This window comes from Geotrypetes seraphini, chromosome 11 (assembly GCF_902459505.1).
Source record: "Geotrypetes seraphini chromosome 11, aGeoSer1.1, whole genome shotgun sequence".
In the NCBI taxonomy this organism is placed as follows: domain Eukaryota; kingdom Metazoa; phylum Chordata; class Amphibia; order Gymnophiona; family Dermophiidae; genus Geotrypetes; species Geotrypetes seraphini.
The window spans coordinates 139869071-139884047 of NC_047094.1; the positions used below are offsets into that span (position 1 = coordinate 139869071).

Sequence of the window (14977 nt, forward strand, 5' to 3'; positions counted from 1 at the left end):
GAAAGTCCATTCCCTCCCCCCCTTCCATAGGCCTTTCCTGGGTCTACCCTTTAAAAGCTCTGGTGGTCTCGTGGCCTCTTAGGAGCCGCTCTTACCATTCCCAATTCCAAAATGGCAGCCGTGACCTGCGGCAGTCTCGCAAGGCATCCTCGGGCAGTTACAGCCACCAACAGGACTTAGGAAAATCCTGAGCTAAATAGTTCTAAGCTCCTATTGTTCCGTTTAGTAAGAGCTCCTAAATCTCCTATTTACTAGGCATTTTGGGGTTAGCTTTCGAAGGCGACCTTTCTTCTTCAGTTCAGATGCTTTCATGTTTCACTTATATATATGATATTTCTCAATATTTGCTTATTTCTGATCTGAAGAAGGGCCACTTTTGAAAGCTCATGAAACAATGTACTAAGGCCAATAAAAAGGCACCACCTTCTTTCCTTGGTTTTGTTTTATTTCTATATATTAAAGTGGACTAATACGGCTGCCACACCATTGTGCTGATGGAAAATGACACAATTTTCACTGTGAAAATTCCTTTAGGATTTGCTCAACTGGGGTGAATCGCTGGAGGGTTAGAGCTTCTGATCTACTCTAGAGAGATGTGTGTTTTGTGTTGCGTTTGGTCTCTCTAGTTCTTGCCTCTGACAGCCTCTAGGTCAGGGGTAGGCAATTCTGTTCCTCGAGAGCCACAGGCAGGTCAGGTTTTCAGGATGTCCACAATGAATATGCATGAGATAGATTTGCATCTCAAGGAGGAATGGCCTACCCCTGGTCTAGGTGAAATGTGGCCGTGCCAGGCACGTGCTTTGTTGAAATTAAACTATTTTGCCTCATATGTTGGCTCAGTCTGCTCTGACAATGGTGACAGCCAAACCCAATGACAATGTGGTTCCCCTGGCAGAATGCAAACCGCCAACAACTGCTCCTCCCCTCAAGATACCTGCACATCTGACAACATGGTCTTCCCCATCAACATCTGAACTGCAGACAAGTACCCCACCCTCTGGTGGCGCTTCTCACTCCCCAATGCTGTCCTTCACCCTAGAGGGGAGGCCCTGACATGCAGCCTCCCCAAAATTAACAGGGACAGGCTTTCAAATCTCTACCCCCTATTCCTCCCAATGGGTTCCCCTCCCCCATACCATTCCCTAGACTTACCAACAGACCCTGGTGTCTAGTGGGGCAGGCTCGATGCCCACTAGGAATCAGGTATAATATTGAGATAATACTGCTAAATGTTTGGGGGGCCCTTTTGAAGAACCAGGGATACTTAGCAAGAGTGAGTGGTCTTGCTCCCACATCAGTAGACCCCCAGTAAGCCTAGGGACTGGGTCAAGGTTTCAGGGATCCATTAGGGAAGTCAAAATTTGAAGGCCAGGCCCTGTGCAGGAGGGTGTTAACATGGGGGAGACTGTCACATGACAAGCTGTTGTCTACATATTGGTGGGGGGGAGCTGCATTGGAGGAGTCGAATGCCATTGGAGGGGGACAGTTCATACTTTGGGTGCCACTGGGAGGGACTGCATTGTCAGGGAGTAGTTAGTGGGTTCAGGCAACATCAGGTGCAACAGTTGCTGGGGTAGAAGCTAGCTAGTGAGGGTTGGGGGGGTCAGAATGCTGGAATCAGGACCATTTGCAGAGAGTGCAGCTATTTTGGTCCTCTGTTTCTATGTCTATGTGTATGAGAGGGGGAAGTACGTCTTGTCCCCATGTGCAGCTTTCTTAAATCACTGCTCCCTCTGGACGTTGAAGGCCTTAGATGCTGTTTACTGGCAGAGCCTCTTGTAAAACAGAATGGGAATTTCATAGGTCCTGACTTGGATGTGAGACTTCCCCTCGCCATCTTCTATCTAAAATCTGCCTCTGCACTTCCTGAAAGCCTCTGGACAGGGTAGAGGGAATTCATCATGGGCCAAAGAAGATGAGGCTTAGGCTCCCTTTCTCTAAAGCATGGTAAGTTTATGTACTTAGTGCTTTAACAGCAACAATTAACGTGCCTGAGTGCAAAGGAGAAGTTTGCTAAGCATGTCCTCTGCAGATACCACCGTTTGCAATTAGTACATATGTACTAAGAGGGTCATTCTCCAAAGTGGGTGTTTAGATTCCATGTGGTGTTCTGTGACTATGTACACATCTTGCACAACTGCGTTTTTTGCTGCTAGGTGTACACATGGGTGGAGTCTGTTGGAGCAGGGGGGCGGGACTTGTGCTATAAGTTACCTGCTTACCTCTTGCATTTAGGCTAGTCTTCTGTTATGGAAGAGGCATCAGACAGGTCCTCTCTTACTGCCTAAATATAAAATACCTGTTACAGAATTGTCCTCTTAATATGCTTTATGGAGAAGGAGGTAATTGCGCCCACACTAACTGCACAAGTGACAGCATGCAATAAGTATCATAGTGTACAGTCAGTGCCCATAAGCTTCCCAGTTCCTGCCCCTCAGCCTAGCATGTACTCTTCTATTCCTCTACTGCTTTTCAAATATTATATGGAACAGCTCCAGCTTATTTATCAGGCTCTGTTTTAATATCTCATGGTAATTTGCATCATTATCTTAGGAATCAGATGAGGTTAAGTCTTCCGACAGTCAAAGGGATTAAGTGTCGTAAACATGCCAACTCCTCATTCGTGTACCGAATTATTTTGATTTGGAACACCCTTACTATGGAAATTAGATATTTAGAAGAGCAGTTATAACATTTTTGGGGGTTAAAGAAGATTGGATTGATGGGTATGTTATATTTCCTGGAATACTCCTAGAATTCTCTTATGGGACCCGCTTTAAGCTGAGTAGGTATCTGTGGGCTATAAGAATTGGAAAGGAATGGAAAAGATAGTATTCACATGTTAACTGCTTAAGGACCTCAAGAGAAGAGAGACAGATGAGATGTGACAGTTATATTCAAATACCTTAAAGGTATAACTAATGCACAAGAAAACATTCCTCAAAGGCAGGAATTCTCCTGAGGAAGAGATTATGAAGGAAATTCTAGAGCAAGAGTAGGACCTATTCCTCATGGAAAGGAGTGTGATGCACAGAATAGTCTCACAGTAGAGACAGAAATGGGATACACACAGGAAATCCCTAGTTGCAAAGAAGCGCCAAAGATCAGCTGAGGTCTGTGGCATTCCATAGGACCAAATGGAACAGATGAAGCTGATGATCCTAATCAGTTGTCATATTTAGAGGTAGTTTGAGTTGAGCTGATTTGGAGGGAAGGAAGGAGGCAGAAGGGGAAGAGAACAAAGGGAACAGAAAGGACGAATCCAGGGTTGGAAGAAGGGAGGGAAGAAGACCAGGGCTGGAGATGAGGAAGGAGAGAGAAACAGGATCTCTCAGTTGAGCTTCAGGTAGAGAACAAGGAATAGAATCCATCAAAGCATTCACTTTGCAGCAGGCCCATCTGCTTTTCTTCATAAATATCTAGCACTCTTTCTGTAAACAAATGCTTTCTGATAGGACTCTTGAGTGTGTCCTCCAGACTCGTATCATAACCCCCTTCGTCATTTATTTAGGGGGGAAGTGATTGTCTTTTACTGTGAACTCGGTCTCTGCATGAAACGGGATCTGAGCTAAAATAGCCCATGTTGATAACTTCCCCCCTTAGACCCCCTACGTTGTTGGTTGGTTTGGCTACTTTTGTTTTAATCCCCTTCTCCTTACAGGGATTATGGTGTTGAGTGTTCACCATTTTCAGGAAATATGGATCTAGAATTGGACACAATAGACCAGTTGAGGCTTCCGAATAATTTGTAAAAATACATTCTTTCCTTTTTTATCTTCCAATTATTCCTCCTTAGCATCCCTACAAATGTCTTTGTTACATTTCTTCACCTATTGAGGTCATCGGAGATGGTCACATCCAGAATCATCCTGTTTTCTCCATATTTAGTGTAGTTTAAAATGTATTTAGAAGGATTTCTCTAGGAAACGTTTTGACCAGACATAGACATTTATGAGGCTATTCTTTTAAAAAAATGAGGAGGTATCGGAGACAGGGCCAGGGTGGGTTCAAACTATCTTGCCACACACTCTATTCACTTCAAATTACTGTCCAGCTTGTATGCTATAAAGGTGTTGTAGTGACCTTAGATTTTTACTTCAGTAGCACCAGGTGGCTCAGCTTCCTTGTTCGTCTCAGCAAAGTCCTTCCGTTTTTGCCTGTCTGAAGGGGGGAGGGGTTCATAGATTAGGGTTACCAGATTTCACTTTAGTAAAATCGAGATCCCCCAGACCAGTTCTACACGCCCAGTTCTATACAAGCCTGCCCCATTACGCCCCAGTCCTGCCCTAGGCCCCCCTCCCTCCTCCCCGCTGCCTGCTCTCATTGGGCAGGGGGGCATCCGCAGTTTCGAGGAAGCTTTTTAAAACCTAGACAAAATGCTATCTGGACCCTCAGACATTTGCTTGAAAAGGAGGATGTGTCGGGGAAATCCGGATGTTTGATAACCCTATCATAGATCCTCCGTATGCTTGTGGGTTTTGGATCCATATTTTTTCCGCTTGGAAACAAGCTAACGCTTTTTCTTTCTTCAGCCTTTTTTTGTGCTTGTTTTTTTCAGGGTCTTGCCATTTGGCTGTATCTAATATAGCCTTCAATCCTTAACCCTACTCCTCTGCCCACCAACCCAGCCAGCAGATTAACTGTATCCATAACATCCTGTTTGTCTGTCTTGGCTCTTTAGATTGTAAGCTCTTTGGAGCAGGGACTGTCTTCTTTGTGACTCTGTACAGCGCAGCGAACGTCTGGTAGCACTATAAAAATAATTACTAGTAGTAGCATTTTGTTGTGTAATTTTTAATGTTGCTGTCATTTGATTGCAATCCACCTAGGAGTGGTTTTGATAGCTAGGGCACAGACTGTTAATTAGACTCCTAAAGGGAACATTTTTGACTGATCTGCTTTCAGTAAAGAGCCTGTTTAGATATTGATGAAACCACAATGATTAGCAGCTGATCGGCAACACCGCGATTTGAACATTAAAAACTTGGCAATTCAGAATTTCTGTAAATTAATGGCTCTGCCCAGAACAGCTGTTTCACAAGGCTTTCTGTCAGTTCTGTATCCTGTATAAAAATATAGGGGTCAATGATAGTCAAAGCAATGTAAGCAGCCAGAACGTGGATCAGGGATGCTGAAAATAACCTTAGAGCACCGAATTGAAAACAGGTTGGGGGGGCAATTCTTAGCCTGTATAAATAGGACCTCACAAAAGTCAGTCCTAGCTTGATGCGGCAAATTAGAGCTGGATTCCGGACTTAACCGCCTCTGCGTTAGCCAGTTCCACACAACGGAATATTCAGTGCCAAAGCCCAGACCAGACACGGCGTTGAATAGCCGCAGTTTAGCTGCTAGTGGTGGTCAACAAAACGCTGATAGCTGCTGGCTACATTTTGGACCCATAATTAAAACCGCTGGCTTCTGACTTTTATTGACCTCTGTTTGATATTGAATTGCAAGCAGAAGAGCAATATGGAAGGAAGAAAGCGCATTAAATAGTCAGTTAGGATGATGCATTGGATGAATAGCAAAGGTGCCTGGAATTAGATACTGTTTGTATTTTATTTATCATTAAGCAAAACCTTCCTGCATTGGAAGATGGTTTTCATTTTCAGCTGGACTTGATTTAATGATATGCATGTAACCAGATAGACCCAAGGCAAATCCCAGCATGCTACTTGCAGCAAAAGGAGCAGTCTGAGCGATGGTTGAGTATGATCCTTCACCGATACAACCAGACAAGGGTGCAAAAGTAAAGCAGACACTTTATTAGGACACAGTGTGCTGAAGCCTGTCACTTCACATGTACAGTAAACTAGAAATAAAGGCTTGTTGGATTCAGCTGCAGTAGAGCTTTGATTACCTGACCTAAATGGGACTGATTCATTGTCAGATAACTCTAGACAAAACCATCTTCCCTGCTTCAAGACCTCCACCCCTTTCAACTGCTCTCCCCCCTCTCCCTCAGGTCTAATTGAGAAACCCTGGAGGTCTAGCAGTAAGGTTGGAGCAGAAGCGATTCCCAGTCTCTCCTGCCCATCCCAGCTCAGGTTTCAAAATGGCCGCCTTGAACTCTGCCCTGATAGAGGTTTATAAAATCCTGAATGGACTGGAGCATTAGAAAAGTTAGTTGACAGGACTTAATGCCAGTTTTTATGATTTTTACTGCCAGAGTTTTTATTTTTTTCTGCAACCTGTCCTGAAACTCACCCTCCCCGATACATGAAACACCCTGAAAGTCTAGTGGCCCCACCCAACCCAACTCCCCCTGTTCCTGACATAAAACCATGAATCCCTGGTAGTCGATGGCAGTGCTTCTGAACCTTCTTTTGAGGCACACCTAGCCAATTAGGTGTTCATATTGCAGAGACCCATATTATGCAAATCAAAGTCCTGAATACCTGATAAGCAACACATGCCTCCAGGACACGACAGAGAGGAAGAAGTTCCCTCCTCACCCACCACAAGACATCAAAAGGCAGGGGTGATGCCATATCACTGTTATTCAAAATGCCAGTGCCTCATTCCTAGCAGAGCATCCTATGAAATAATGCAGACACTGCCATTTTGAATGATAGCAGCAACAGAGGCAGGAGTGAATGGGTATTGCTCTTGCATTTTGGCTTTTTGAGATGCATGGGGAGGGTCTTGGGAGTTCAGGAATGGGTATATTATCAGTAAAAAAAGGGACACTTGGCCTCACCCCATTCTGCCCCCAGTCCTGCCTCTACTCAGACTTAATCTCTTCTTCCCTGAGCTCAGGACCGCATCTGAAGGGCCTCCAATCATACACCAATGCAATGTGATGATGTCACGTTACATCCATGCATACTCGGAGGTCCTCCAGGCGCGGTCCCGAGCTCAGGGCCTTCCAAAACCTCTAAAAAGAAGACATGTCTGGGGTTTCCCAGACATCTGGTAACACTAGTTCTGCCAGCATGGGCATTTTGTGAGCCAGAGGCAAGAGGGTTAGATCAGTTCAGAGGGAGGCCTGCTTGACTACCAGCCCAAGTCACAAGGGTGGCCATTTGTAGAAAGGCAGACAGGGAGCTTTTCTAAAACATGCTCAAAGTAATGAGTGTATTATATTTTTATTTTTCATTTATCACCTGCGAGCTTGAAGGCTATTGAAGCAATTTATACAGATACAATAAGATTTTTTTTTTTCTGTCCCTGGAGAACTCACATTCTAGGTTTGTAGCTGAGGTGAGGGAGTGTTAAGTGACAAGGCACGACGGTAGGATTTGAACTGGCCTCTCCTGGTTCTCAGCTCACTGCTCTTACCTCTAGTAAACTTTCCCATAATTATACTCATTTGCATGCCTTCTCCCCCAGATTCTAAATTTGTGTCCAGTCCTGAGTTGCTTCTGCAGCTGAGTTAGTTAACGAGCCATTAACACTGACTAATGGCTGCTGACAAACAGTGATTGGCGTTAATTGTCACTGCTTTGGAGTTGTGCGTGTAACTCAAAAGGGGGTGTGGCCATTGGAGGGCATTGGCATTCTCAAACGTTAAGCGCAATGTGAGAGAATTGGAGGGATCCGCACCTGGCGCCTTTCTTTAGTCACAGGCGTTGGCACTGTTCCCTATTCTAAGAAGGGTTTTCATCTCCTTTGGGGGAAATTCTATAAATGGGGCCTTAACTTAGACGTGGCTAACACTGGCAGTGGCCTTAGGCACCTCTGGAGTCACACCAAAGGTAGGCGCCCAAAATGTAGGCCTTGGAAACCCTGGCCTGCATTTCCGGCACCTATCTTTGCTGGAAGCACGATTCTCTAATGGCGCTGTCACGTGATTGACCCATGATCAGCGGCCGCCCACAACTGTGTCGTTTAGAGAATCCAGCAGTTAGTGCCTATTTTTTTCCAGTGCCCAACTCTGGGCACTATTTCCTGAATCAAGACCTTTGTGTACTTACTTTACAAAGGCAAAGGGTTACCAGATTTTTGGCCAGAGAAACCTGGACACATGGCCCTGCCCCGTTGTGCCCCTAGCTCTGCCCTGTTCTGCCTCCAGCCCCGCCCCATTCTGCCTCTAGCACTGCCCCCTGCAAAGCCTCATCTTTGTTCTCCGACCTCTGGACTACATCTGGAGGGTCTCTGAGCATGCACGGATGCATTTGACGTCATCTTCACATGCTCAGAGGCCCTCCAAACGTGGCCGGGAGGTCGGGGCTTTCCAAAACCCGGACAAACTACTTGTTTTTGGAAAGTCCATCTGGGCATTCAGACAGTCTTCTAAAAAGAGGACATATCCAGATTTTCATGGACCTCTGGTAACCCTACAAAGGCACATGGAATTGGTGCATGCGTTGTCTTTATTCAGTTGTCAAAAATGAATCCTTCTAGCCAAACCTTTGGTTTTCTCTTTCGTTCTGCTCTCCAAATATGCTCTCTTTCGTGCCCATATTTGATTATTTCAATCAACTTTATTGTTCTTACAATCTTAGCAGTGATGATAGCTCTATTGTACATGGGAAATTGAAATGGGTACCTTCAGGGGCTGTGAACCTTGAAATTGCAACTTTTGAGATTCGGTATTATGTGATCTTCAGCCTCTTGAAGCCAAATTGTCATCAGGATATCATCTACATCATTTTAACAAACAGGAGAAAAGTTGGTTTTGGTGGATTTTCAGTTTGATCATGGCTGTTTGTACAAAGGTCCACTAATTATCGTGTTGATGCTACAGCAGGTTTTGGACTTTGGTTCGAGGAAGCTTTTTTTTTTTTTTTTTTTTTTTTTTAATAAGATAGTGTTCTATAAAATTCCTTTTAAAATGTACTCGGGTGATGCATTCAGCAGCATAGCTTGACTTCTATGTTGTCCTTTGTGTGTGATATGAGAATAACAATGTTACACAGAGGTTGAAGATAAGCAAAAAAAAAAAGAAATTTTTGCAGCCCAGAGAAAGAAAACTGTCTGAGCTGATACTTGCAAATGCTGGCAGGCAGAGACATATCATTATGCTGATTGGATATTGTTTAATCTGATTCATATTCGACTCAGCTTTGAGCTGAATTTAGCCATAACTGCAAAGTACTTTAAATGGTTCAAAAATTGTATTTTAAAAGGTTTCTTGTGCTCACACAACAATGAAAACATTTTTTAGACTATGTTAGCCGTGTCATTGCTCATTTAAATCTTCAAGGCAGCCTAGAACGGAACGCCGAAAATCAGTGTTGTTCGTGTCATAGACGGGGGCTTTGATTATCCTCATTTGGGGGTTTATTAAAACGCGTCCAAATTCTTTTTCATTCCTTTAAAGCCGACAATTCCCCGGGGTCAAACATAAATGAGATCAAAGTTCACGCAAGGGGCATTGCAGTTAGTCAGGAAAATAACAACCTCGCTGTTTCCTGGCCATTTGCTCCTTTTCAAGGTTTCCTGTCTTTGATATCCAATCTCAGAAACGCAGTGGGCCACCAGAGTATTTTCTAAAGGTAGACATGCAACTGAAAAATAATGAGATCAATATTCAGCACTGGCGGCAAACATACTAATGTAAACACTAGCACTGACATTTAAATTGACATGTATATTCAGAGCCGCTGGCGGCATCTCGGCGTAACCGGCACCTGCTCTCCAGTGTCCTAAACGAAACCTATCAAAGGTAATTCGGTTACAGTGCACCAAAGCCATACTAGAATGGCGGCACATAGGCGCTTTGCGCTGTCCTCCTCTTCCTTCCCTTTATTATTTCTATAGCGCTGCGCATTGAACACGCAAGAGACAGTCCCTGTTCAAAAGAGCTTACAATCTAATTATGACAGACAAAAAGGGTGAATCTATACACGCTGCTCAGAATTGATGCTTGCACTCGCACAGCACGTAACCGAAAGCGGGCCCTATGTGCGGGAGAAGCACGGGTGCATCATGGACGTGTTGCCATGTGACATGCACAACTTCTAGAATATTGTTGTTGGCGTGTTCTGTCTGATGCGCTTAGGCCCAGCGCTGCAGCCCCTCTAGCTAACGTTATCCATTTAGGGGCAGTGAGGGGTATGAGCCTGGTGAATATCAAAGAAACTAGAATTCAATGTAAGAAACTTTGATGGGTGTAAAACTCTGCAATTTGCTCCCTGGCATAAAGATCGTATGAAATTTAGGAAACAGTTGAAAACTCAATTGTTTGTTGACGCCCTTATGGAATACGTGGAGAAGCAACACTGATATGACCATTACGGAACGATTTTGTAGAAGCCGTAGACCAAACAAGAACTCCAACTTGTAAACTATGAAATCTTCATTTGTTTTGTTATGTTATCTTGTACATCACTTTGATTATAAGTGATTTATAAATCTTTTAAATAAATAATAATAAATAAATAAATTATTTTAAAGGACGCGTAATTGAACAGGTAAAGTACCCACTTAGGGGCATTTTAATCATTTCTGTGTAAATGACCCATTAAAGACTAGCAACTACTTAAAACGTACCTGCCATGACGTGATGGCATATACTATGTCACTGGGTGACGCATGAGTACATTAATATTCAGCTTAGACCCACACTTGCTCTAGGACTGGGGGCTGCCAGCCCCCTAACGAGGCACCTTCGTGCCCTACTATGAAATGATCCTCTTGCATGCTGGAAATCTCCAGTAGAGAGAAGCCCAGACGCCACTCACTAACGTGAGCTAAATATTGGGCGAAGGGATTTTGTAAAAATCTCAGGACCTGCTACTCCTTGGGTTTTGGCCAGGTACTAGTGACCTGGATTGGCCACCGTGAAAACGGGATACTGGGATTGATGGACCATTGGTCTGACCCAGTAAGGCTTTTCTTATGTTCCTAGTACATGCATAGCAGTTGTTCATACATCTGCTCTTATAGGTGCCTTGTATAGCCTGCCAGACAGATCTGACTACGTGAGCCCCACATTTTCACCAGGACTTCTAGTTCAGTGTTCTGCAGGTTTTGTAAATTGTAATTCTTGAATTTCCACTGGACTCTTTATAATTAGCTAATCCCTTTCATTGCACAGCATCAAGAATAATTAAGGTACCTAAACTTTCAAGATCGCCTGAGCTGCTCCTTCAGATATTCAGCTGAAAATGTGAACAGGGTACATCGTATTGTTTCTTATCACGTAGAGAGAATTCACATGCCAACTATGCGTGCTATTATGTAGATAGAGCATATCTCATCTAGCGTGTATTGTAAAGGTGTGTTTACAGGTAAGCACAATCTAGGCAAAATGTGGTAACTTATAGAAGACCAATAATAATAATAACTTTATTCTTATATACCACCAACAATCTTGCGACTTCTAGGCGGTTTACAATGAAGAGAAACTGTACAGACAGCGAATTACAGAGTATAGCATTGAACATCTAGTGAGAGTAACAGGAGAGTTACAGGGTCTGTGTATTACATGGTTTCACAATGAGTAGCATTATACAGTCGACGATATTCAGAGCATAAGTAGGAGAAGAGAAAGGAGATTGCGCTTTGAGTTACAAGACTGCGAAGGTGAAAAAGATAACATAAGATGTTGGTGAGAAGTAAGTTGTTAACTTGGTACATTTGAACGAAGGACGGGCACCAGTGGGAAAAACTGGTAACAATTAAAGATAGAAATTTTGGCAGAAGAGGGTAGACGGACTCCTTGGGATGGGAGGAGGCTCCGATTTTAGGGGAGAAGTCTGGTTAGGTTATAAATTTCTTAAACAAGGTGGTTTTTAGTTCTTTCCTAAAGATGATTCTCTGGCGGCATCAGTGAAGTAGCCTGTCCAAGTTTGCAGTCTACCTGCTTGGAATTTGAATGTTCTATCAAAGAAGGTGAGATATCTACAGCCTATGATATTTGTGTAGGTAAAGAGGTTACGGTTTCTGGTAGGCCTAATAATTCATGAGTCTGTCTCCAGCATTTAGGCGTGACCATTTAGACCTCCTCTGTGGCAGGAGTCAGTGCTCAGGAATTTATTGATGCTATAGAAAGAATCTTAAACTAATGTTGACCTGTTAGGCTGTTTTATTTGCCTATTTTTGGGATCACTTTCTACCTGGTTGCTATTTTTGCAGTCACGGTACAGTTATAGACATACTGTATGTACGTTGAAGTATTAGAGACAGCACCAGCTCAGCAACGGGAGCCAGTCCTGTTTCTTTGAATGTGTGCTGTAGATCTGTGTTACATTAGCACATTTGTAAAGAAATGCTGGACACTGGTGTTCTCTCTTTCTACTACTACTCCTAACAGTGACCAAGGCGTGTACAGTGTGACAATTGCTAGGAAAAGTCCGGATGTGACTTGTAATGGGGTAGCAGGATGAGATGCGTCTTGTACCTCCGTAGAAGCTACCTCCATTGTCACAGTTCGAAATGTGTCGTGCTATGGTTTAGAGTTAAAATACCAGGAAAAAAGATACATTGTGAAAATGTCCTTTTTAATATTTTAGACTTATAATGGTCAGAATGAGAGTAATGAAGACTATGAAATTCCTCCTATAACTCCTCCCAACCTCCCAGACCCTTCTGTCCTTCACCTGGTGGACCATGAATCAGGGTATCACTCACTGTGCCACAGCCTTCCACCAAACAGCCTGATACCAGCCTACTCCTATCAGAACATGGACCTTCCAACCATCATGGTGTCCAATATGTTGAGTCAGGAAGGACATCTTCTCTCCAGTCAACTCCCTACTGTGAGTACAAGACCTCTGTTACTAAACTATATTAACGTTTTACAGTTATGTGGCATTAATGAGGAGCAGTTGCAGGGTCTCTATGTTAACTGTTGGGGGAGAGTATTTCCAGGATGTTCCTATACAGTTCAGGGTCAAAATGTTGAGTGCTAAATGTCACTGTTATTGTAATTCCCCATGGTAACGTATGGGCCTCTACTCGTAAATCACCTAGAACTATTCTGGATAAGTGCGATACAGAAATTCAGATTAGATTAGATATTGTATAACGGCACATTTGCATACCAAATCTGGCATAGAATACTAGCATAAATACCCATTTACATGTCAAACAGTAGGCGCAACCACTTATGCCATGTGTATGGCCAGTGTAAGTGGTCACGTATAAATGCAGGAATTCTATAAAGTGTGCGCAAGAATAATGGAAATGCCCATGACCCCCCCCCCTTATGCCCCTCCCAGGCGAATGCCACCTTTGCAGTTACACAAGTGCTCAGGTGTAGAATAGTGTCTTAAGTGTCCTGCCATTTCTTTCCCGATTCAGCCCTTACTGCCATTTAGTGTCTAATGTGTGGCATGCTATGTAGAATGACCCTGTAAATGCAGAGACAATACATGTTCTATACATTAATTGGCTCGCAGACAACATACATGCAATTAGGGCCAGGTTTAGTCAGCTGTTCTATTGAAAGCGCTCTAGGCTAAAGGAGCACTTAGTGGAATCCTGGCCCAACCGTGGGTGGGAGGATTTATGTCAGCTGATCCTGGCATGCAAGTTGGGCATGGAATCCTGGGGTTCTCTAAGACTGCATCTAAATATATGGAATTTCTCTCCCCCTCCCCTTTTAGGATGTGCATGAGACATTATAAAATTATGCATAGAGAGATGCATGCATAAATTAAAATTAGAGCCAATTAACTCCAATAATGTCAACAATTGGTTATTGACACCCAACTGACTGACTAGTTTGCAGGTGCATTTGGGCAATGAGCGACCTAGAGAGAACCTGCGGGCTAATGTCTTCTATTAGGTGACATTACCAGCTGCACTGACAATTAACATGTGGCTCTGTGGTACATATTACGTGTAAAGCTTAGCCCCTGCTCCATTTTCTGCCCCAGGTTTTGGTTTGAAGGGGTAACTGTGAGAAGCCACCTAGTTGTAGCCATCAGAAACACACGGTATTCTAATCAAGTCTACACATAAATGATTTCTTGTAAACTGTCGACTAGTAGTAAAGTGTGCCATGATGCCACGTACCGTGCCAGTGGGGATGCACATGGGCGGAGTTTCAGCATATGTTCCAGCACCCAAATATTGAACCAATTCCTTCACTATGTCCTGGAAGAGGTCATTTATATTTTGGAAAGTTGGCTCCTTTGATTCCAACCAACACCTAGGTGTTATAGGTTGCTGTAGGTGTTTCTACATTTACCCCTGGCTTCTATAAAAATGGTTCATATTTAGGTGCAGTCCTGAGATGCACAATCAGCTAAATTGGATAACGAGCCAGTTAATGTCAGTAATTGTATGTTCTTCTTTTATTCTTATTATGCATATTTTGATTATGTTTGTTTACAACTATGATCTGCTTTGAATTGTGGAATAGATTTGTCCCCGTCCCCGTCTGTTCTCATCCGCACAAGCCTCGAACACTTATGATTTTGTATTTGAGGCTTGTGCGGATGAGGACAGAGCTTTCAGGGAGGGGATGGAGATAGATCCTGCGGGGCTTTTGTTCTCAAAAGCTGGCCACCGATTTGGTGAACTGGTCCAGGAAAAATGTATCACTTATGACCCTTATTTCTACATACCTGAATGGACCATCACAACGGAACAATACTTTCTTCACAAGTAATTCAGAAATGTAAGTGAGGCTTCCTTGGACATGTATTTCATTTTCTGGAGGTCTATCTAAAGGGTTTTATAACAGGCAGACATGCCATAAAGAATTTCACACAGTGTTTCCTGGAAGTGAATATGATTGTACTATTAAAGATTTTTATGGTTATGAGCTATGAATGGACCTACACATATGATATCATTTCTAGACACTCTACAAATCGAGCCCACCGAATTCTATTTTGTTTTCCAAGCGAAGAGTTTAAAATACCATTAGTAATCATGTTTCTAGAGACTTGTTCACCTGGGAGAGTCTATAATGTCAGAGGCTGAAACTGACTGTAGCTGAATGTAGAAGATACATTCAAAATGTCTCCCTGTGCATTATGGTAATTAAATACACTGCAGTTTGGTGTTTGCATTTCTGCTTCTTGGTTGATTAAAGGTCTGGTGATAACATAAAAAGAAAGCCTTTTGTTTTGGAATG

At 43.3% G+C, this 14977-nt stretch overlaps 1 protein-coding gene across 7 annotated transcripts in view; it reads left to right on the forward strand.

The window, feature by feature from the left end:
• The window catches only part of TOX2 (TOX high mobility group box family member 2), a 219752-nt gene that overhangs the window by 130160 nt on the left and 74615 nt on the right, over positions 1-14977 (forward strand). For all 7 annotated transcript variants that reach the window (XM_033914248.1, XM_033914241.1, XM_033914246.1 and 4 more), the window contains one exon: positions 12402-12647. In XM_033914248.1, coding sequence (XP_033770139.1) covers positions 12402-12647 — 246 coding nt within the window. The remainder of the gene's footprint in view (positions 1-12401; positions 12648-14977) is intronic.